Here is a 23,403-nt window from a genome sequence, read left to right as displayed (position 1 = left end):
GCTGAGAAATTCCAAATGGAGTCGAGAGGTCACTCTGGTGGACATTCTTATGCACTATATAGATAACACGTCTTAGGTTTTAATGTATTAGAATAGCTAGAAGTAAATACCTGAAACTACCAAACTCCAACCCAGCAGTCTGGACTCCCGAAGACAATTATATAATAATGTAGATTACAAGGGGTGACAGTGTGATTGTGAAGACCTTGTGGATCACACCTCCTTTATCTAGTGTATGGATGAGTAGAAAAATGGGGATAAAAACTAAAGGACAAATGGGGTGGGATGGGGGGATGATTTGGGTGTTCTTTTTTTACTTTTATTTTTTATTCTTGTTCTGGTTGTTTCTGACGTAAGGAAAATGTTCAGAGATAGACTGTGGTGATGAACGCATAACTATGTTATCATACTGTGGACAGTTGATTGTATACCATGGATGATTGTATGGTGTGTGAATGTATTTCAATAAAACTGAATTTAATAAAAAAAATTGAATGAAAAAAAGATTTACGACAGATAAATCTCAAAATATTTAACAATCCCTCACCATCTTTTTTTTGTAGATGAATGTTAATGGTTAATAATAAACATTTGCGAATAGGAAACATGGTGTCAGTTTAGAATTAAAAAATCATTGCTCTGAAATTAACATGATTAAAACATAGCATGGCTTTTAATTTGTCATTTTTGTAATTATTTTGTAATTGTCTAGTGACCCAAATAAAATTTAAGGTATTTTTCTGCCATCTAGTGACGCAAATGAGAATAACATGCAAACAAGCGTTCTCATTTACATAAATGCTGTATTAGGAATCATTTTAAAAAATCATTAAATTGGCATAAATTAAATCTGTCTGAAAAACTTTAATTCTGACATTCACAAGTATCAATATTTTTCTTAACCCTTCTCATTGATTCTTCCTCAGCTAAAAAAATATACTTTGCTCATGTCCAGGGTTTTTTAATATCAAATTACTGAAGGCATTAGTAAAGAAAACTAAAATACAATTATTTTTTTTACATATGGTTTCTGATGTAGTTTTGGGCCATATGTATTTCTTTATCCCAATTATATTTGCTACAACTCTTATTTGAATAATTGACATATATTCTTTTTTCCCACATGTATCCAAGCGTTTTAATAATTGACCAATTTCAACCATATTTATTTAATTATATAAATGATTACAGTTAGACATGAAATCTGCTATTTTGCATGCTTTATGTAGAATACTTCCCATTCATCCATGTAACTATTCACTGAGTACATTTTAATAAATTTTATTTACATAGTTGGTCCTGTAGAGTTTTTTTTTTTTCTTTTTTTACCTTTCATACATACAGCCTGTCTTCCCATTAAAACAGCAAGGATTATTATATTTGCACCCTCAGATACTAAAGCATCTTATGTTCAGTGAATTCTTGATGATGCCCCAGTCATAAGCTTTTAACTATAGAATCATCTGAAGATTATGGCACACTTAGCTCAAATTAGTTTCTACCCTATTTTGAAATTTTTAAATATCAGCAATGATTTCAATTTGAATAACAAAAATTGTCAGGTGCTGTAACCTTTTCACCACAGCAGCTCCTAGCCATGTCCAAGAGGCTTTGCAAGCTGTGTATGCATGCAATTGTTTGGAGGCCTGGCCATGATCAGGAAAATGTTCACCCTGCTATTGAAAAAGGACATAGATACGGCTTCAATATTGGAAAGGCTAATTATAATAACTCAGCACCTTGAGTGTGAGGAAAAGTTGGGGTGAGGTTTTAAGTTGCGTGATAATTGTGAGGATTGGCAATGACTCAGATTGGGGGTGGAGGTGGGGGTGGGGCAGAATTTGTTCTACTGGAAAGCTCCCAACTGGAGCTAAAGAGACCATTTGCCAAGGATATCTAAACTAAATAAGATGCGCAAAAACCAGTATGATTTCTAACCATGAAGAACAATGTGTTGTTTAAGAAGATGAGTGTTTATCCTGGATTGAGCAATGTTTGTGATGTCATTTATTCACTAAATTTTTACTGAGGGCTTATTGTCAGCCAACAGGAACAGGCAATAAGGTGAACATCAATGTACAAATTCATATCCACACTCTCCTGGAGTTTCTGGTCTAGGACAAAAGCCTCATTTGATTGGGCTTTTTCCCTCAAAATGGTTCCAGGCTTGTTCCACCTATGTTCTCAGAAAAGCACCATTTGTAGCTGGCCTTAGGTTGTATCTTCTTACCCTGTGTAGAGTGTGTGTTGAATACATTTTCACAGTGTCCTATTACTAAGTAAGCACCCTGAGAGAATCAGCTTGTATATTACCATTAATGATGAAAGCTCCACACCTCCTAATTTCAAGGGATTTAATTAACACATCCAGTTTGCACTGACCAACCTGGTTTCTTTTCACCCAAGTGATACTCTATTAAATAACTTTAGCCTCCTAGGACTCTGTCACATGACTTCCAGCATCTCAGGACTCTCCTGACCCAATACTATTCTCATTCCTATGGGGAATGAAGTTATTGCTGCTGTTTCCTAAAAGTAAATTAACATGTTAGCCAGTGATGTGATGAAAGACATATCAAAGGCATGGACTGGAAATTAGAATTTCAATGACTTTATGCCTAAAGATACTAAATGTCTTGAAGGTCTAAGTATATGGACTTGTGCAGTGTTAGGCCAGCCTCATCCCCAGTCACATTTAAAAAGATAGGAAGTATATAAATGCTACCATCTGATTTGATTTCATGCTTCTAGATATTATCTAATGCACTGGACTGAATCCCAGAAGCTTACATCAACTTTGAGGCCTCTGGCAGCTACTTCAAACTCTCAAACACCCAGTCCCACATTCTTCTTGTCTGCAATTTCCTCAGAAGACCTTCACCAATTGCTCCCTGAAAATTACATTTTATAGAATACTGAGCTTAGTTTATGCATTGTTAATCATCAGATATTTACCTTGTGGCAAAATTTAATGGAGGCATTTAAAAATACCCAAGTCTTCGCCCCAGCGTGAGGAGTGTAGCTTTAGGTCAAACTGAGACCTTGAGTTCTTTCATCACTACTCTTCAGTTACAAAAACAAACTTGCAAAGTTAGCCATTCTTGTTTTTACTCCATTTTTGTCGTTTATTTCCATTTTTGTCATCTATAACCCTTTTTCAGTTTAAAAAAAACACACACACAACTTTTATATTTGTGTCTTTATTGGTTTTGGTGATCGCTGACTGCTTTTACTTCAAGTACCATCATTCGCTTTTGCGTGTTGTGGGAATCATTAACTCCAGCCTCAAATTAGAAAGCTATCAGAGGCAGTTTTTATTTTAATAGGCATGCAAAGATACAAATAGTAAAATTAAAAGTAAATGGCCCTCCTTCAGGTAAAGATAAATATTAGGATAAAGTCAACTATCTTTTTGAAGAAGAAATTTGGATCCCAGATCAAATTTTTTTAACTACTGGCCTTAGTGTATTTTCCTTTCACTGACAATCAAAACAAGGTGATCTTAGTAGTAGCTAAAATTGTAATAAATGATGGACTTCTTTTTGGTTTTATTTAAGAGTTCAAATGCATCATCTCATAGTCATTTTAATTTCCGGTTAATGTTTATATGATCTCCACACACTTCTTTTAAAGATGGAATTACTTGTTATTTTTGTTACATGGACAGTTCTCGTATTTTAATATGAAAATAATAAAACTGAAGCTCTGTGAAATTTAAGACAGAAAAACGGTGCCCACTAGCCATTTTCCTATATCTTTTCTCTCCTACCTGTTTCTTCTACTTTGAAACCCTAATAGAAATGCTACTTTTATAGGGAAGATGGTTACTACAAAGGATAATGTGAAATTCATGCTTTTATGTTACATCTTGTCAAAAGTAACCTTGGCCTGGTGTTGGCATCTCTCACATTCATTGCAAGGAGCACCAAAAGGAGGCAAGGAGCCAAGCTTTCCAGTGGCAGGCCTCCTTTCCTGAAGACGGCAAGCTCCAGCGGCCTCATTTGAAGGAGGCTTTCACCACCCTGCCCTTGATGGGCTGTGTAGGACGCCAGTTCCTGACCAGGGGCACTGGGGGCTCATTCTCAGCGCTGGAGTAGAGGGTCCGCAGCTTGGCTATCTGCAAGGGGCAGAGCAGAGCGTCAGCACCACATCTCCACCAAGTTCACACGCTCCGCCACCCAGAGTCAGAAATCACTGGCTTTCCAAACAAGAAAAGCAAACCACAAAAACCGTCTCCAGCGTTCAGTCTAGAACTATTCGGCTGCCAGCTCCTGGGTAATACAAATTTGTTCTTTATTTGTAAAACCCTTTTCTTCATTTTATACAGGATCAACATGCTCTGTGGTCAAAATATTTTCTCCCTGAACTGTGAAATAATTATCATTTTGATGTGAGGGGTCAATATGAAATATATATTCTGTGTAGGAGGGGATGAAAACATTAACATGCCAGTGCAAACAATAATAAAGTTTCATTGTGTAAGTTTAAGGAGTCAATTATTTTAAAAAGAGCAGAAAGAAATTAGAATCATGCTGCATTTAAAATTTTAAAACCTGATTTTTTCTTAAAGGATAAGCATTTACAAAACTTTCATTAGTAATGCTATATTTCTGTATTAAAGTACTGTTTTTAGCTTTTGTCCTTAAAAAAATTTTCTTCTTCTTTCAAAATATTTTTATCAGTAAAAGAGACCATTAAATCTGATCTCTTGATTAAAATGCCTATATATATTTGAGTTCACAAGTGGCCAAAATATGAAAGCTATTGTCTTAAGCAAGGGAGACTGGTACTCATAAACTGATTTTACTATTAGAGTAGACTTTTATGATCTAGGATTGGAGTCACTGTGTTGTCCACTTGCTTTAATTTGTTTGTCTCCATGTCACTGTCCACTTACTATCTCCCAAATAGCCTTTACTTGAAAGTTTATTTAATAAATGTTGTAAATACTTTCGCTGGATGAATAGTAAAAAAGGAGGCCTGAGCAGAGAAAAGATGCCTTGGAAGCAAACATTGCAGTGGGAATAACAGCCTCCACTTACTTATTGGCTGTGTGATCACAGGCAAATTACTTCGATTTCTGAGCCTCAACTTACTTATTTACCGGTACAATCTGAGAAATAATATGCACCTCACCAGGCTTTTAAATTTCCTCCATTAGCACCCTTCTTCCTAGGGCTGTATTTCTCATCCCAACTCCTAATTAGTGCTTAGTATTTGGGGGACCTCCAAATTAACAAAGACGAACTCATATAAAACTTGAGCGTTACCAGATCATAACTATCACAACCACTTTTCAATGATCCTGGTACCCTTTGGCAGTCACGTTTTAGAAAGTTGAACAAGCTGATGGCAATTCACCAAGGCAAACTATGAATTCTTTAGTTGTAGAGCTCTTCCGTAGGCACGCATTTAGTAACTTTTATCTTTCACTGCCAGCCAGCGAGACACGTCCGTGGGTTCACAAGCCTCCGCGGCTGCGCCTTACCTGGTCAGAGCTCACGGTGACGGGCTCTTTCAGCAGGAGCCACACGATGCACTCCTCGCAGGGCGGCGTGGTGAAGGAGCCGTGGTAGGTCCAGTAGTCCCGGCAGGCGGGGAACAGGCAGGTGGGACTGAAGTTCGTGAAGGGCGCCTCCTTGCCCTGCGAGAGAGCGGGTGCAGGCGCGGGGAGCCGTGGTCCACCCAACGCCCCGCCTCCCCACCCCCACCCCACCCCATTTTATTTGTAATGAATTTCAAATGCCATAGAGAAAACGGATTTTTTTTTAAAAAAGTAAATCTTTTTCAGAAGTTAAGGACAAATGGGAGAGACCGGTTTGCGTGACTATCTGACACAATCATCACACTTTACACTCATTTTAACTGTGGGTAGAACTATAAGCCCATCAGTTCTCAAGAAAAAGGAGAAACTCAGATCGAAGATGTAATAGAATTATTGCATATAAATTAATGCTTTGGTTCTTTATGACTAAAAAACAGGCTTGCATTTTTATTGAATATGGCATTCAGAATACCTTCTCTAGTGATAAAGCCTTACTAGCATTTGAAAAGAACACTCTTAAAAGATAAAGTCTGCTAATTAGAAGTGTCTACTGTTAAGAATTAAAGCATATAGACCTGGCCCAGCAGAGAACGGGCAGCACCAGGACTCAGAAGACCGATTCTGGCTGACATGTAGTACCTCTATGAGTGTGTGTGTGTGTGTGTGTGTGTGTGTGTGTGTGTGTGTGTGTGTGGTGGCGGAGAAGGGGCGAGCAGAGGTGGGGGTGGGGTGGTCACTCAATTTCTCTCTTCTCCAATTCATTAGGAAAGTAATTATCTGACAAGCTGACTTTGAGGATTAAATAAGTGGATCAATGTAAAATGCTCTAAAAACTGTGAATCATACAAATATGAGGACATTTATTTTTGTATGTAAGCTTAGCATATCCATCAAATTTAGTAACAGGTTTTAGATGAAAGAAATACATTTGAAAATGTATAAAGTAAATCAAAATACTTTGCTTTGTGGTCTAGATGGGGAATTTTTTTTTATTTTATTTTTTTTACCTTTGTCTTAATTTTATCCAATGCATCAAGGAACAGCTGGAATTCGCCTCTCTCGCGTCCTATCTGTAATTTTAAAAAACAAAAACTAAAAAAAAAAACAAAACACCACCAAGAATCCTATTTTTCCCTTCCCCATAATTTAGGATTTCCTCCAAAACTGACTTTGATCCATCTGCCTCCAACTGGTGTTTATAAATGTACCATCTTATATTAGCAAAAGCATAAGTTTATTTTCCTCCTAAGATTTTAGGGTACATGTTTTCTGATCTGAACTGGGACTCCAAGCCTCTGAAGTACAAAGCCACAAAATTACATGTTTATCTGGTTTTATGCCCTTGACCACCTCTGCAAAGTCACTCTCCTTAAAGAATTAGAGTGAGAATATATTCAAAACTACTCATTGTCTTTCCCCTCAGACCCACTCCACTTCCAGTTGTGCTATCTTCAAGCAGTGAAAAGGACCCAGTGAATTCAGAACATTAAACAAATTAGGTCATTCAACAAGAAAGAAGCAAGATTTTCACCTCTGTCTTAAAATCTAGATTATGTTACCACTGAGCTCATGTGTTAATGACACTAAGTCCTCTTTAAACCAAGTCTGGCTCGACAACACACACATTCCCTGTGCTATCTTAGCCTGGGATCATATGAGTCGTGGCCACCCTAAGCAGAGGGCATGTCGAGCCAGGGACTTGGCATCGTGGTGGTTCCACCATTGGAGATTCTGTTTTCCAGCACAAGTGAAGTGGAGCAGTGGGAGAAGATGATGAATGGATGCCCCTCTCACCTTCATCGACGCCATATAATATATATATTTTATATATATATACTCTCCCCACCCCTCACCCACATACTCACTCACACATCCAAATCTTGAGAAAATTTAGAAGTGCTAGGGGAGCTGGAGTATGGAAAAAGGTACCCTTTTTTTGAGAGAGCAGAACAGCTTGAGCTGTTCTTAGAATTATCTTGATCAGCTGAATGGATACTAAAATGTATTCAGGAGGAAATGATATCCCCGCTTAAGCAAGAGGACGGAATGAAACTCACACTACCCTGAGAACTGAAAAAGAACTGAAGTTTGAAAGAAAAAGTATAATTAGTTTTTACCTTACCTTCAGAAAAATGCCAACCACAGCTATTCCATCAGGTTGCTTCAGAGCTCCCCCAAAAGTGTTATACTTTGGATTCCAGTGAACCAAATGAACCTGAAACCATAGAATATAGGTTAGGAGGTAAATTCTTAGATTAAGAGAATAAGTGTCAAATGATCCACAGTAAACCTATTTGTTCAATTTAAGGTTGTGGAACACTCTCATAGATGTTAGAAAACTCTAAACAGTAACATGTACTGTTTTGATGAAATGTTTAATGAGCCAAATCAAAAATATATAAAATTATGACAAATACATTATAACTTTGTAATAAACAAGTCCATGAAAACTGTACTTTTGTTAAACCAATTCAAAAACCAATTCAAAACATTTATTTTAGTTTTGTATAATACTAACTCCTTTTTCTGACTAAATCAAATAGTGAAACATAGAAATATAAACAGAAGCTGATAACATGTTAATGTCACAATTAGTAGGAAAGTAGGGAAGGAAAGATAAGGGGAGAATTCTTAGGCATGTCCATATCTGCCTCCTTTTAGCAGTCAGTATTCTAGAACTATCTTAATTTAGAACATGGGAACCAGTTACATTAGTCAAATTTCCCATACTGAGTTACATAGAGTGGCAAGAGAATACAACAGTTCATGGCAATTAAAAATATTTTATTCAAGATCAAAAGTGTGAGATAATCCCATGTGCAAAGATAAAAATGCCTTCTTTGCCCATATCTATAAGAAATACTACAGTTTCTCTATTTGTGGGGAAAGCTGTCAAGAAAGTGCCCTCAATAGTTAATTTATCCTGCCCCTGGCTCTCTAGGTTAGTTGTAGAGAAACAGAATGACCAATGAAGTATTTTGGGTCTCCTTGAGTTTAGTTTCAACCAACAATTAAGCAGCCTAATTAATGATTCCTGCCGGAAGTGCTTAAAAGTTCTTATTGCAGTTCATTATGTTTACAGGAGCTGGCCTTTGGAAAACAGTGAAGTGGGTAAAATTAAATGATCGCCACCACCAGAGCATTCACTATTCCTTACAGGCTTGGCTTTATACAGTCAGCACGCAGGAGGCTTGTCTTATTCCCTTGTGTGCATTTCCCCTGCAAGCTGGTACCTTGATCTGAGCTCATCATGCTTTTCATTAATTGGTTAACGGAGACAGTGTGGTGCCTATTCAATTTTGTGGGTGTGTATATGTGTGTACATCATGACACATGTCAAGATGCCAGAAACTAATAAATGCAATTATTAATTCCAATTCTTATAAAAGAGGCAGCTTAGAGCCCTAAATAAGATGATGGACTCTGAAAAAAATCTGCATAAGGTAGAACACCAAGTGACTTCTTTATCAGCCGTGTGACTTTATTATGTAACTTTTTTTGTCCCTCGGTTTCCTCATCTATAATCGATCTCATAGAGTTACTAATTATATTAAATCAGTTAATACACATAAGCATTTCATAAGTGTTAGCTATCTTTATCTTTTCTGATTCACTCTTTTATACTAAACTGCAATCCAATTATTAATATAACTTGGGAAGTCTTCACCCATGAAGCTAACTCACCTATACTCTAAACTGTCAAGCTTAGAATGCCTGGTAGCATCAGCTTCTGCTAAAACAACGACAGCTCTTTTCATCACCACAGGCTGGAGATGAATGCAGCAGGTGCTACTTTGTTGCTGTGGTTATTTTTCATTTCCCCTCGTTCCTACCTCCGCTGCATACTTGACTCCATCCACGCTGTGCTCAGATCCGTGATCATCCGAGGAGCCCCAGTGAAGGTGAAACTGACGAAGTCGGTAGGTTCCGGTGAGAGGACCCCCTTTCAGTACTGCGATTCAGAGAAGCTAGGTCAACAGTGAGTTCATGAATTCTTTTACAGAGCTCCACTTTAAACAAGCACTCCCATTGCCAAAAATCCAAGAGCAAAATGTGGGCAGCCTGCTGGGTGGATGGTGCCGTTTCCAAGCACTCTGGGAACCAAAATAAAATTTTTTTTTTTCTGCTTTATCCTTTGGTTTGTTGTTTGTTCATTTTAAAATGTTAATTCAACATTGCTGAAAACAAAAGTAAAATAAAAGATGGATAATAAAGATGCACATACCCCAAGAATAGGTCAGAAATGGCGTGCAGTGGAAGAACATGACACTTGAGAGCCAGACAGATTCCGGTTCCTATCCTGGCTCCACCCCTAGCTAGCTGTGTGATCTTGGGTAAGTCGCTAAACTTCTCTGAACTTGTTTGTGCATCTCTAAGAGGTGATAATAATACCAACGTTTCCGAGCTGCTGAGAGGATTAAATGAGATTAAGGAGTCTGAAGTGCTCACCACCGTGCCCAGCACAGCCACTACTGAGCAAATGTAAATTCCTTCTCCACGTCTTGCTTCCAACTACATTTTTCTTTAAGACTTCAAGCAAGAACTTTCATCCAAGTCTAATTTAGACCGTGTCTATTCAAACGAGATGAAATGGAAAATTCAGAAATTTCCCAGTAATCATTCAATATCGACAGTTAAACGAGAGGATTCTCAGTAGCATCAATTTGGCCTCGTTTTATTAATACCTCAAACCTTTACTTAATCTGGCTTCAATTCATTCAGTATGGGGAGTGATTTGGAGATTCAAATATCTGCCCAAGGACACTAGGAAACTATGCAGAAACCCTAAAATCAAGATTTACCAAGATAAACAAGATCAAACTAGAATTCAGAGGGTACCTGTTCTGGAAAGGATGGGGCAGGTATTAGGGCTGAAGTGGCACAGCAAAAAACATGGTGTAGTCTGAAAAAACAGTCCTTGATCTGTATGAGTTTGGTTCTATAGGACTGAAATGCTTTGGTTCATTTCATTTTTTCCCATCCAACCACTAGGCAAGTTATTATCTGGAAATATGAGTCCAATTTATTTGAATGACCATATGATATTGCCAATATTAAACCATTTTTGCCTACACATTTTCATCTGGTTCAACATAAGATACTGTTTAATTTTTGTTGTAGTTTTTCTTCAAAATGGAACTTGATCTAAATAGGGCAGGGAGAAAAAAGGAACAGATAACAACATGAGGTCATTGTTTAAGACAACATAAATTTCTGTCGTAGCCCTTACTCAGAACCTCCTATCAGGCAGGAAGTATGAACCCATTATGTTACAACATCATTAAGAATATTCATTTACGTGCATTAACAATGATGATAATTTTAACTTTATTAATAATTTGAGTTTATTTGTAGTTATAAGAAATTGTTTTGTTGTACATCAAGCACCAAAACATTAAAGGAAGATTTTTTAACCCCATTTACAGTGAAATAAAACATTTCTATTAGTCTTTTATTTCACTGTTTTGTTAATAGTGCAGGTGAAATAAAGAGATTTTTTTTACAAGTGATCTTCCAGTTTCAGAAACACAACTACTACTCGAGAAGAAATTGTCAGATATTATAAAAATACTCACCATAAGGATTAATCAGATAAATTCTGCTGTTTGAAAAACACGTAGATAAAGCATTGAAAGAAAGTCACCCTGATTTGTACAATGACCCTATTTCTGTACCCTCAATTGGCACCATCCCAGCAAGAGGGGAAGAAAGTGCTTAGTCTGTTTCTTTGCTACATTCCTTGCTTTGTAGAATGAAATCTCTGGGAGTCTTGCTCTCCAGTAAGGAAGCACAAGAACCCTCAGCAGTAGGCCATGAGAACCTGATGAGTGCTCATTTGGATTCATTGTCTTCATTGCCTTATCCACACTCCCTTTCAAAAACTCATTGCCAGCTTTTTGCTTGGGCCTGGGGCCATTTTGCAACAGTAAAGTGCCCAAGGTTGGAGGGTGACACATTCTTCTTCAGTGCATAAATATAATTCTTCACAACTAAAGCAAAGTCAAATGTCATCTGCATTTTCAGAGATGAATTGCCCCCCTCTTCCCACTGTTACTGGGTCATAAATCATATTTTGCCAATACATACATTGGAAATGTCCACATGACTCTACCTAAGTGTCATACTTACTTGACCTATCGTAACTATCATCAAACACAACCCTGCAGGTCTTCCCGTTGTTCAGAATAGTCTTGGCAGAGCCAGGGTCATAAGATGCTGTGAATGCTTTCAGAGAAGGGTCATGACTGATGTCTTTTGTATGCAGCTCGATGGGTGACTGGTTGTCTCCCTTGGCAATTGGGTAAAGTTCATGCCAGTGGTCAGGACCTAGGAAATAAAGTTAAGGGGATTTATTTGTTTGGTGGCACAGCCCAAGGTTTCTTTGTAATTGACTAAAATAGCAAAATACACAAAGGCTAGACAGTGATTATTGAAAAGCTCTTTGTTTTCAGATTGGGTAGTACCAGGCTTAGCTTACAAGACCTGTTCATAGTTTTGTTAGTAGTGTACCCGGAGACTATATTTAATGCCAGTGTATTCCCTCTGCCTAGCTCAGGAATATAGCCTTAAAGGCTTATATCCAAGAAGGACTTTGTTACATTTTTTTTTACCAACATACATTATTTATCATACAGCTGGAATAAAATATAACACTGACCAAAAACACTTTATGCCATACTTTGTGGTTTTCAGAGCACACTATTCCTTTTCTCCTGGGTAGGCAGAGGGAGTAGGCAGAGCAGAGATTCTTACCCAACTCCAGGCTCAGTAATTCAAGTGCCTTGCCAAGTGTTCCAGAGTTAGTTACCAATAGAACTGGAACTAGAGTTTTCTGACTTCCACAGGAAGCAGGCTCTTGGGTAAGTAACCAAACCTTTGGTGCTTCCGTTTCTTTCAATGGAAATAGTTAACAGATCCATAATAGGGAAGGTAAAAGGAACTGCAGCATTTGGAACATGGTAAGTACATATTGGTTCCCTTCCGACTCCTACGCCCACACTTTCCACGGCACTCTGTAGATTTGCTCACTCTGTGCAATGCCTCGGGGCTCCCTCTGGCGCGGTCCGGGGCTGGGGCCCACGGCTGCCCGCACTCACCGTTGTGGTCGGCGTAGCCCCACTCCTTGGCCATGGTCGTCCTTGTCGGTTCTGGACCGCTCCTGCCTTTCCCCCACGGCTTCGTGCAGAGGACCCGGGAGGCCGCGACTTATATAAGTCCCTAGAGCACCGCATGGCCTTATTAGGTCAGCAAGGGTGGGGCGGGGGGCTAAACTGGATTGGGGTGGTATTTGGGAGGCGGGGTGGGGGAAGCCAATGAATTCCAGGAGCTGATCAGCTGTCGGGGTGGGAGGGGGTGGAGGTGGGCGGAAGGCCCCCCACACCTTCCCACCCTCTCCCTGGAACTGTGGCTCCTGGCTCTTCCATCGCTCCCCCGCCCCTCGGTCTCCTAAAGCTGCAGGGCTTGCTTACCCGTGCCGACGTGCAAAAATGCAGGCGGTTTTCGCCGTAACCTTTCTCCGTCCTGCATGCATTTTTATTGGTTTTTGCAGCGGAGGGGGTGTCGTCGCTACGCTTAGCCACGAACCAAAACCTGCACCCCGGCGGTGCTTGCAGTCTCAGTTGCTCTTTGTGCAGGCTGGGGCGCTGGCAGCGGTCCCTGGAGGCTTCTGCGAGTTTATTCCGTGCCACTGATCCGGTTACAGTGACTGGAAAGAAAACGCTTGTTTGCTTGACCCATGTTTGACTCCTTTACAGGCAACTTGTAAAATCTTAGAAGCAAAGGATGGGAAGAAAGGAGCCGGGGGAGGGCAGGTTCTCCAGCTCCGTTATCCTTAACAAAATTGACAATGCCATGTGCCCTGGAACAGCCCCAGGAAGCATTTCCCAACCTAGCGGTTCTCTTTGGTCTGCACAGCGCCCGCAATCCGGGAGAAGACTGGATCCCAGTTAACGCAGAGCAGGAGTGTGGGACTGATTTGCCCATACTTTGTGAGCTGTACCTCTACTCACATAAAATCAAGAATATTTGGAGTGTTAGAAGACCACTAACCTAAAGTGAATCATATTGTTAAAAATGTATACTCTCACTCTCCAAGACGTAATGAGAAATTGAAATTAAAGGAAGAGGAAAAGTTGTCCAGAATTGCTTATTTTTTCTCCTCCTGTGTTGTTTTATTATAGTATGAAATGGACAAAAGGAGGATAGGACCGTCGTATCCAGGGTGTACATGGAAAAGATATATTTTTAAATGCCTGGCTATGGTTCACATTGAAAAAGTCAGGATAGCAGATATTTACAATTCTAATAGTGCATTGTAAAAAAATTTCCACTGTTTCAGATCAGTAGTAATTTTATTTTTGAAAAGTAAGCAAGAAAGGATAAACCTAATTTCAGTGCTCTATTGACCAAGATTGCAAAGCAGCTGCTTTGATTATTTTGACTTTTATTGATGATAGTATTTTGTATTTGGAGATTACAAAACTTGAAAAGGAAATCTCTCATCATGGCAAAGATAGCTCATCCCTAAGGCATGTGGAGTGACTGACCACACTCATAACCTAGGCGCCAGGGGAGTCATTCCCCAGGGTATTTTTGTGACTAGGGATTATTTGAGCCATACAATAGCAATGTGGAATCAGGAACTGAGACAGTTGGGAAAATCCAAGCAAAAAACACAACAAAGCAAATGCCCTTAAACTCTCAGCTCAAATATGTCAAATATTTGTTTGATCAGAAAGTCTATAGATTTGGGATGCTTGAGTCAATTTTCTACTTTACTGTGATAATATGGTATTGTAAATTGTGGTTAATGAAGGTGCTTTATATGTCTTAAGTGTATAATTATTTGTATGAGTAAACCATGAACTTGCTCAAGCCATACAATTGTTATAATCTCTCATTTTCTGATACATGTAGTTAGCATATTGGTAACTGAATTTCAAGTTGCTACCAGAGTAATATAGATAAAGTGTTTAACAAAGTCTGTAAAGACCAGACAAGGTCAATGGTCCAGGAATTCACCATATTGTTACTGTTTATGTGTAGGAGTGAAAATATGAGCTATTTGTCATCAGTTTTTAAATGTGCATAGTGGCACATAATTACAAATAAAACTAGGTAGAATTTGCAAGAGAAATGTTTGATATATCTTTAGGTGTGTTGCCTTGAAAAATGGTGATTGTTTTTTATTGTGCTTTCTTACAAAAAATGTTAATAAAAATTTTTATCTCAAGACAATTGATACCAAAATAATGTAATTTTAGATCATCATATATTTTTCAGAAACCTCAAATTAATCATCTTCACCTTCAGTTGACTTACTCCAGCATATTTGTCTATAAATTTCAAAATTCTTTGTCAACAGAGCAAAGAGATAATTCTAAATTCTAAGACTTGGAGATTTCTGAAGTTGGCTTAATTTAAAAACAAAACATTTTCCCCTATACACTGAGGGGGAAAATGCCAGAAAAAGAGCTAGCAGTAATTAACTATAAATTATCTCTTAGCATATTAATGGCACCTCTTGCATCACCATCATTGGCAAGTTTGTTGTATTGGGCAATTTGTAGGGTTCCCCCCTAAAAGACTGACCGTGCGCACACACACACACACAAACACACACACACTAGCACAAAGAAGAACAAACAAGAAGAAAATTGGGGTAAACAAAAATTATTGGGGTGGGGGGAGAGATCTGAATTTTGAAATTTTCAACAAGGTTGTATGTCAAAATTATAAACTTAAATACCTAAGGTGATACATTTTATACATATTTTTACTTATTTTATTTTGCAAGAAATCAGGTAATCTATCTAATTCAAATCTTCTGCAAGTTGATATCATTTGGTGTTTGTAGTAAACCAGAAAGGAGTGAGGAATTGCCTACCTATTCACCTCTAAGAGCAAAGGATAAATTAGGTTTTGAAGTCATTAAACTTAAATATTTAAACATTATAAGAGCACGCATTTTCTAATATATTCTTTTCACAGAAAAAATTTGAAGATAAAAAAGTGAAAATGACTAATAAAAATTAAATTTCAAATTTATCTTTAAGTAAATGTCATGAGTAACATAACTTTCACCTTCCTCCATAACAATTTTTTTCCCCTAGAAAAACATCATCAGGCAGTCTGATTAACTGTACACTATGGGAACATAACAGACCCAGTGCTGAGTGTGTCACCACTGATGGCTGGGCCATTTGGATGGAATCTTAAATTTTGGCTCCTATTCATGGCAAATTTGTAGAGGAGCAGCCTGATATTTTTGTTCCCAATGTTGTCACTCACTGCCATGAGAAAGTCATTTTATTTGAGAATGGGATCATGAGTCCAAGAGTGAGCAGCCCCCACTAAATCTGTGCACTGAAATATGACCATCAGGATTCACAAATTCAAACATTCTTCCAAATACAAATTTTCCTTTTAAAATCCAGTAATAGCACCCTAAATGGAGAAAACCCTGTTGATCTAAATTTTATGATGCCTTTCCTGGGATTAAATTTAGTTTATCAAGTTGAGTTTTATATAATCGAATGATTATATTTGCTTGTAGAATTAACTAGTGGAATTTTGTTGTGGTTTGTTTTCTTTTGACATTTCATTTCACTTTGGCCTCCGGTATCTCATCTGTGCAATGGAGGGAATAATGTCTGCCTTGCAGGGTTCTCGTGAGGCTTAAATTAGATAATATATATAAAGCATTTGGCACAGGGTAGGGAAATACGGTTGGTACTCAGCAGAGTTAGTGCCATCTCCGGCCTGAATCGTTTTACCTAATTTCTCTCTGGGCAATCACCTACCTGTTCTTTGCTGGCCATAAACTGTGTGTTCTGTACGTGTTGCAAAGTGTAGGTGCTAACCTGTAGACATCACTTAGATGAGGGACACATCCTGCTTGTATGAGATCAAATTGACACCCTCAGCATTCACCCTTTCCTCAGCTGCCTGGGCTGCTTGACCTCATCACCAGTTGAGCCTTCCCCCAATGTGAGTCAAAATAAATCTTTTTTTAACCAAATGCAAGAAAAACATTAATCTAAGAAAACAAAGTTAACTAAAACTCATATCATGAAATAAGAACTAAAAATTACTAAATTATTACAAGGCTTAAAACCTCTTTTTTATATTACTTGACAAACAAGTTTCTAAAAGTGAAATTCAGCCTCCTCTAAATGACATTCAGGGGTCTTCAAGGACAACCCCACCTACTTTTCAGCCTCATATCAGCCTTTCATGCCAAATTCTCCTGCTCTCTCCTTCTGTTTACAGAATAAAACATACTTTATTCTTTCCCACCTCTGTGCCTTTTCACACACTAATCCCTTCAGCTCAGGTGTCCTTTCCCTCCTCTTTATCTGATAAAGCTAAACTTTGTATCAACAGTTAGGTAGACTGTGCAGTGAATGTCTAAATAAGAGTTCATGCTGAAAAATTATTTATCTGTAAGATCCATTCTCTACTAAACCTGCTTTCTTTCCTCCCTGATGTCATTTTACTTCAAGGGCAAGGAATTGGTGGTTGTGGTCATTCTTTTGGGGGCGGGGGGTGAGGAGTTGGAACTATTCCCAGTGTAATGTAAATTTTTTTGCTTTTTTGGCAAAAATCAAGCACCATTCTCACTTCCTCACTTCTATAGGAGCTAGAGAAATCTCAATTCCACTTCTGACCCCTTCTGTAAAGTGCTGTTACCCTAGGCCACTCAGTGTCTCAGAATAATTATAGCTTCTCTAGATGCACCTGGTTACTACCAACATGCAAGGTAATACATGTGCAAACACTTGAAAACTAACATTTTGCATTTATCGTTATTCTCACTTCACCAGTTTAATTGAATTAACAAGAGCTGGTAAGTTTCCATGAAGGAAGCAATACAATTGGTCATTTAAAAAATTGTAATTGTGGTTTTGCAAGGCAAAACCTGGTGTGAACCTAAAATTATGGTCTCTGAAAGACATCACAAGACATTAAATATTGCCTTTCATCAAATTTCTGAATAAAAGAGCAGAAAATGTCTGCATTTATTGTTTAAATTTTATAGACTTTTAATGTCATCATGTATTTATTTTTTCAAAATTAAGTAATCAAAACCAACAGGAATCTTTGAATTAGCAGAATATACCACAGAGCAATTTTATTTACTCCACATAAGTAATGCTTACTGGCCATTTTTAAAATCTCCTTGGGAGTAACTCCTATTGTCTTTTTGTTATTGAGTTATAGGAGTTCTTTCTAAATTCTGGATATTAAACCCTTAACAGATATATGATTTCCAAATATTTTCTCTCATTCTGTAGGTTGTCTTTTTACTTTCTTGATAGAATCCTGTGGTGCAAAAAAGTTTCTAATTTTGATGAAGTCTCCTTTATCTATTTTTTTCTTTTGTTGCTCATGTTTTTGTGTAAAGTCTAAGAAACCATTGCCTGACACAAGGTCTTGAAAATGTTTCCCTATGTTTTCTTCTAGGAGTTTTATAGTTTTTGTTCTTTTATTGGGTCCTTGATCCATTTTGAGTTAATTTTTGTATATGGTGTGAAGTAGGGGTCCACCTTCATTCTTTTCATATGGCTATCCAGTTTTCCCAGCACCATTTGTTGAAGAGCTTATTCTTTCCCCCATTGAATGGACTTGGCACCTTTGTCAAAAATCAATTGGCCATAGATGTGAGGATTTATTTCTGAACTCTCAGTTTGATTCCATTGGTTTATATGTCTGTCCCTGGGCCAGTGGCATGCCATTTTGATTGCTGTGGCTTTGTAATAAGTTTCAAAATCAGGAAATGTGAGTCCTCCAACTTTGTCTTCTTTTCATAATGGTTTTGGCTTTTCAGGGCACCTCACCCTTCCACATGACTTTGATGATTGGCTTTCCCATTTCTTCAAAGAAGGCTGTTAGAATTTTAATTGGGATTATATTGAATCTGTAAATCACTTTGGGTAGCTTTGGCATCTTAACAATATTAAGTCTTTCAATCCATGAACACAGAATGTCCTTCCATTTATTTATGTTTTCTTAATTACTCTTAGCAATGTTTTATAGTTTTTCCTGTACAAGTCCTTTACATTCTTGGTTAAATTTATTCCTCGATATTTGATTCTTTTAGTTGCTATTGTAGATCAATTTCTTTTCTTGATTTCCTCTTCACATTGTTCATTACTAGCATATTGAAACACCACCTATTTTTTTACATGTTGCGATTATATGCTACTTTGCTGAATGTAGTTATTAGCTCTAGGAGCTCTGTGTGGATTTTTCAGGATATCATGTCATCTGCAAATAGGGAACATTTTATTTCTTCCTTTCCAATTTGTATGCCTTTATTTCTTTTTCTTACCTAATTGCTCTGGCTAGAATTTCTAATACAATGTCAAATAACAGAGGTGATGGTGGACATCCTTGTCCTTTTCCTGATGTTAGAGAGAAAGTTTTTGATCTTTCACCATTGACTATGATGTTAGCTGTGGGTTTCTTATATGTTCCCTTTATCATGTTGAGGAAGTTTCCTTCTATTTATAGTTTTCTGAGTGTTTTTATCAAGAAGGGCTGCTGTTTTTCTACATCAGTTGAGATGATCATGTGGTTTTTCACTTTCATTCTATTAAAGTGGTGTATTATATTAATTGATTTTCTTATGTGGAACCACCTTTGCATTTCTGGGATAAATCCCATTTGGTCATGCTGAATAATATTTTTCAGGTACTCTTGGATTCAGTTTGCTAGTATTTTTTTTTTTTTTTTTGAGTTTTTTTGCATCTAAATTCATGAGGAACACTGGTCTGTAATTTCCTTGTCTTGTGATATTTTTATTTGGCTTTGATATTAGAGTGATGTTGGCCTCATAGAATGAGTTAGGATGTGTTCCCTCCTTTTCATTGTTTTAGAAGAGTTTGAGCAGGCCTCATAAGTTTTTATCTGTTATCTTTAGAAAAAGGTATTTGGGCACTTCTGATTTTGCCTCTAAATAATGAGCAGGGCCCTGTCATTGTAAAAAACAAATTTTATTCAGATATGACTTTATAATGTTGTCTGAAATTTTATTTTACACAATCTAATTCATCTTCTTGACATGTAATGTTTTGACAAAAAATAAAATGAACTATTTACATTGATATATTAATTGTTTTACAAATTAAAGCCAACTGAAATTTTACAAAAAATACGCTGGTGTTTAAAAAACTTAAAACTAGTATGAAATCCCTGAGTAAATTTTCTCAAACCAGAAAATTCCTTAGTTGACAAGTATTATTGCAAAGAAAAATGCAATTATGGAATGCATATGGTAAGCTACATAGTTTGAGGTGACTACAATATATACTCATTTATATGAAGCATATAATTTGACAAAAATTACCTGCACTGAGTTATTCACTTTTATGTGCTCTGGTACATAAACCATCTATCTTGTTCTAGTACAGGGATTTTTAAAATAATTTTTAAAATACATCCTCTCTGAAATGCCAGCTCAACATCTCTCCATGGAGAAGCATAGTATTCTCTTTTTCTATGACCCTGTAAGGCATAATGCAAGAATAGATAATCATATGAGATCCTATAAAACTAAAAATTTTGAAGGAGGTCAATATAAATATTTATGTCAAAAACCAAGGTGTTTTGTTACATGCTAGAAGAAGCATTTCCTGGAGCCCATTCAGCATGTAACTAGAATTGAGACCTTTGGAATTATTCTATATTTGAGTTAGCTAGAGAAAAATGTGTTTTTCTTCATACGTCAGAAGTATCATGTGAATTCAGAAGACTTTGAGGCCTTTAGATTCCACTCTAAATAAATTCTTTTGTAAGATCCAATATATTTTAATCCTGTAACACAATATTACCTAATGGAAGCCAGAGATGGTATTTGCAATTCTGATTTTTAAGAATATCCTACTGAAGATGAAATACAGACCATGGAAATACAGATGAAATATGGTGGAATGAACGTGATTGTATGGCATGTAAAGGTGAATTGCATAGCTTGAAACAGCCAGAAAATCATTCTCAGGCAACGAAAGCACCTCATGTCTCACTTTTTAGACTAGAGCACCCACTCATTGTTGGCTAGTATTTATAAATGTCAACAACATGGAACAATTGGAAAGCATAGCCACGCTTCAGAGCCAAGAAAGTTTCAATCTAGATTTGATACATAAGACTGACCGACAAGAACCAGTGGAAATGACAGGTCTGCTGAGGAATCATATGATGCAGAGACAAGGAGTATCCTCCTCCTGCTTGGAGAAGACATATCCCGCTGCCTTCCCACTTAATCCCTCAGTAAACTCCTACTTTCCACTGACATTAACCCTTAGGACAGTTTATCCTTCTTCACCGTCATAGCCTGAATCCTCAAGAGTGGCCATTCTGACCATATTTTTGGTTTCCAATTTCATTCACAGTAGTAATCATTTATTACTGCCATTGAAGAGATTCTTTTTTCCAGAAGGTGCCAGGGAAGGGGAAGAGAAGACAAACAATTCACACAGAGAAATCTCCATTCTATCGAGATGGAGGAATCTCTCCGGACCCTGTTGGACAGAAGCAAACATAGGAATACCTTGCTCACAGCCAGATTGATGCACCTGGCCCTTCCAAAATAAACAGGCTGCATTCTGTGTTTGGCAATCTTTGTATTCAGATTCACAATTACTTTTCTAAGGTATTCTTTTTTTCACACAGGGATCAGAACTGAGCCTGAGAGGAACAGCTGGTCAGATCTTTTCATCTTTGGCCTAAGTCACAAACTTCCCACATTGATATTTGATTGAGATGATGAGTAATGGACATTGTTGACTGAAGTTCAGTGCTCAGATTGCAACCAGCATCCCTGCCTAGTCTGAGACAGGTGATGAGAAAAACACATGGCAGCTTAGTGTGCCTGACATTGCACAGACTTTCCCTTTGCCATAATTAAAAAGTGATATGACTTGAAAACTGAATAAAATTGTGTCCATCAGCGGGCTCTGATGGACTTTTCACACTTCGGCATTGCTGTAATATTGCATTACTAAAATCTACATTGATTTTTTTAAGGTAACATTATTTAAGGGAATTAAGAAGGATCTCTCTTTGGCAGTGGTAAACTAGAAAGAATTGCTGATCACTGCTTGCTGTGTAAAGAATTTCATTGTTCTTTTAAAAGGAAAAGAGAAAAAATAAATAATAAAACCCCAGAAATGTAAGCATTGGATTGCATGGAAAATACATATTATTATAATCTATTTCATAAATTTAGTATGCTTTCATTTGTATATCTTCAATTTAGATTTTGCTACAGATATAGATGAATGACGTGTCACAAATTAGCCCAAGTTCTCAGTCTCTCAGAAATGGTTTCTTTGCCAACTGACAGACAGAAACTTCTAAGGCCACTACATTCCATTCCACAATTTTTAAGTTTTCATAGTAAAGAAGTGTATTTGTTTTGTATAATGAATGGTCTGATACTCCCCCACAGCCTGAGATACAGGTTCTAACAATAATCCTATCACTTCTGAAGTTCCTTTTACTGCTTTTGACACACCAAATCCCATGAATTCCAAATGGAAGAACCTCATAGCAAAACACAAGTTTTTAAATATGTCTAAAGAATGTCATTGAGAGAATATTATTTATTCATTCATCATGCACTCCACACATTCATTTAGTGCCTTATAGTGGCAAGCTCTTTTCTAGGCTTGGAGATATCAAGGATCAAGAGAAAGAGTGCCCCTCATTAAGCTTTCATTCTAATTGGGTGATACTGACAAAAAGCAAATAAACAGACAAGTCATAGCCATGTGGTTTGCAATACATGCTAGGATGAAAACAAATGAAAGGCTGAGATAGGGAATAATTCACTGAGGACGAGAGAGTTCTTCTTTAGATACAATGACCACAGAAGCCTATCTGAGGAGGTAAAATAAAAGAACGAAAGCAAGGAAAATCATTAACTATTTGGAATTCAAGGAAAAGCATTCCTGGTGGAAGGAACTCCAGTGACACTGTGGGTAGGTATGGCAATCCCAGGAGATGATGGTAGGAGATGGGGTTGGAAGGGTGGTAGGGGCAGACCAATCACGGCCATGCAGGTCACCGTAAAGAGTTGAAATTTTATTTTGATGCAATGGTGAGCTGTTGGACAGTGTAATGCTGAGAAATGTACTGCTGAGGAGGGGTTTACCTTTTCAGATCGCTCTGGTCGCTATCTGGGATGGAGTGGAAGTAGAGGAAGAGAGCAAGCAGGGAATAATAATTTGCATCATTATGTTCCTAGTAAAACCTTTTCTTTGTGTGATGAAGCTACAGATCTCAAATAGAGTCCCTAGTCCCATTAATGAAATTTGTAGAGTTGCACAGGGAGAAGGAAAGAAGAAACAAAGTTCAATTCTGCGTTTCAACGCGGTTACCATTAAAGCAAGACAATGAAAATACAGAAAAATGCCTTGCTTTCCTCCACAGGAGAAGATGGAGAGTGGTTATCAGTTAGAGATTCAGGTTAACTAATAGGTCATTAACAATGCCCCGGACATCTCCATTTTATGACTTCTCTTAAAATATCTCTAAACATCTCTAAACATGAGCCATCCAGGTTCATCCCAATGAAAGGAACTACAAGTTCAGGTATAGCAAGAAATGGCTGATGCTAGGGCAAGTTTTTATTTGTTTGCTTTTATTTATTTAGTTAGTTTTAGAATAGAATTAGAGAGCACACCAAGTATTGTAATTATGAGCTAGAATTCTGGGTCCCAGAGATCTGAATGCCAGCCCCAGCTCTGGCACTCACTTTGGACCAGTCACTTATCTGATCTGCAGCTTCCTCATTAGAAGAACATGGACATGTTTATTGTAAGGTTTAAGATAACAAATGCAAAGTTCTTAGC

At 37.5% G+C, this 23,403-nt stretch overlaps 1 protein-coding gene across 2 annotated transcripts; it reads right to left on the bottom strand.

Moving 5' to 3' along the window:
- Window positions 1-3,202: 3,202 nt before the first annotated feature.
- On the bottom strand, window positions 3,203-13,408 carry CA3 (carbonic anhydrase 3). 2 transcript variants are annotated; one of them, XM_037803068.1, is made up of 8 exons: window positions 13,015-13,064; window positions 12,643-12,763; window positions 11,675-11,872; window positions 9,379-9,497; window positions 7,668-7,760; window positions 6,553-6,615; window positions 5,489-5,644; window positions 3,203-4,117 (listed from the first exon to the last, which is right to left on the bottom strand). In XM_037803068.1, exons 2-8 carry the CDS (start codon window positions 12,674-12,676, stop codon window positions 3,998-4,000), a joined length of 783 nt encoding a protein of 260 aa, XP_037658996.1. In that variant the 5' UTR covers window positions 12,677-12,763; window positions 13,015-13,064; the 3' UTR covers window positions 3,203-3,997. The 2 variants fall into 2 exon arrangements, with proteins under 2 accessions (XP_037658996.1, XP_037658995.1); XM_037803067.1 differs by lacking the exon at window positions 12,643-12,763 and having other exon boundaries at window positions 13,015-13,408.
- Between the last annotated feature and the right edge of the window lie 9,995 nt (window positions 13,409-23,403).

The sequence above is a fragment of the Choloepus didactylus genome, chromosome 14, assembly GCF_015220235.1.
Source record: "Choloepus didactylus isolate mChoDid1 chromosome 14, mChoDid1.pri, whole genome shotgun sequence".
Lineage (NCBI taxonomy): Eukaryota > Metazoa > Chordata > Mammalia > Pilosa > Megalonychidae > Choloepus > Choloepus didactylus.
This window is presented reverse-complemented; position numbering and strand designations above follow the sequence as displayed.

Bases quoted from the DNA above. Each gene is read 5' to 3' on its own strand.
- CA3 (XM_037803067.1), bottom strand. From the start codon at position 13,072: ATGCAGGACGGAGAAAGGTTACGGCGAAAACCGCCTGCATTTTTGCAC. The intron at 11,873-13,014 runs GTAAGCAAGCCC...TTTATTTCCTAG, and splicing joins ATTTTTGCACGTCGGCACGG to GTCCTGACCACTGGCATGAA. The intron at 9,498-11,674 runs GTAAGTATGACA...TCTGAATCGCAG, and splicing joins TGATAGTTACGATAGGTCAA to TACTGAAAGGGGGTCCTCTC.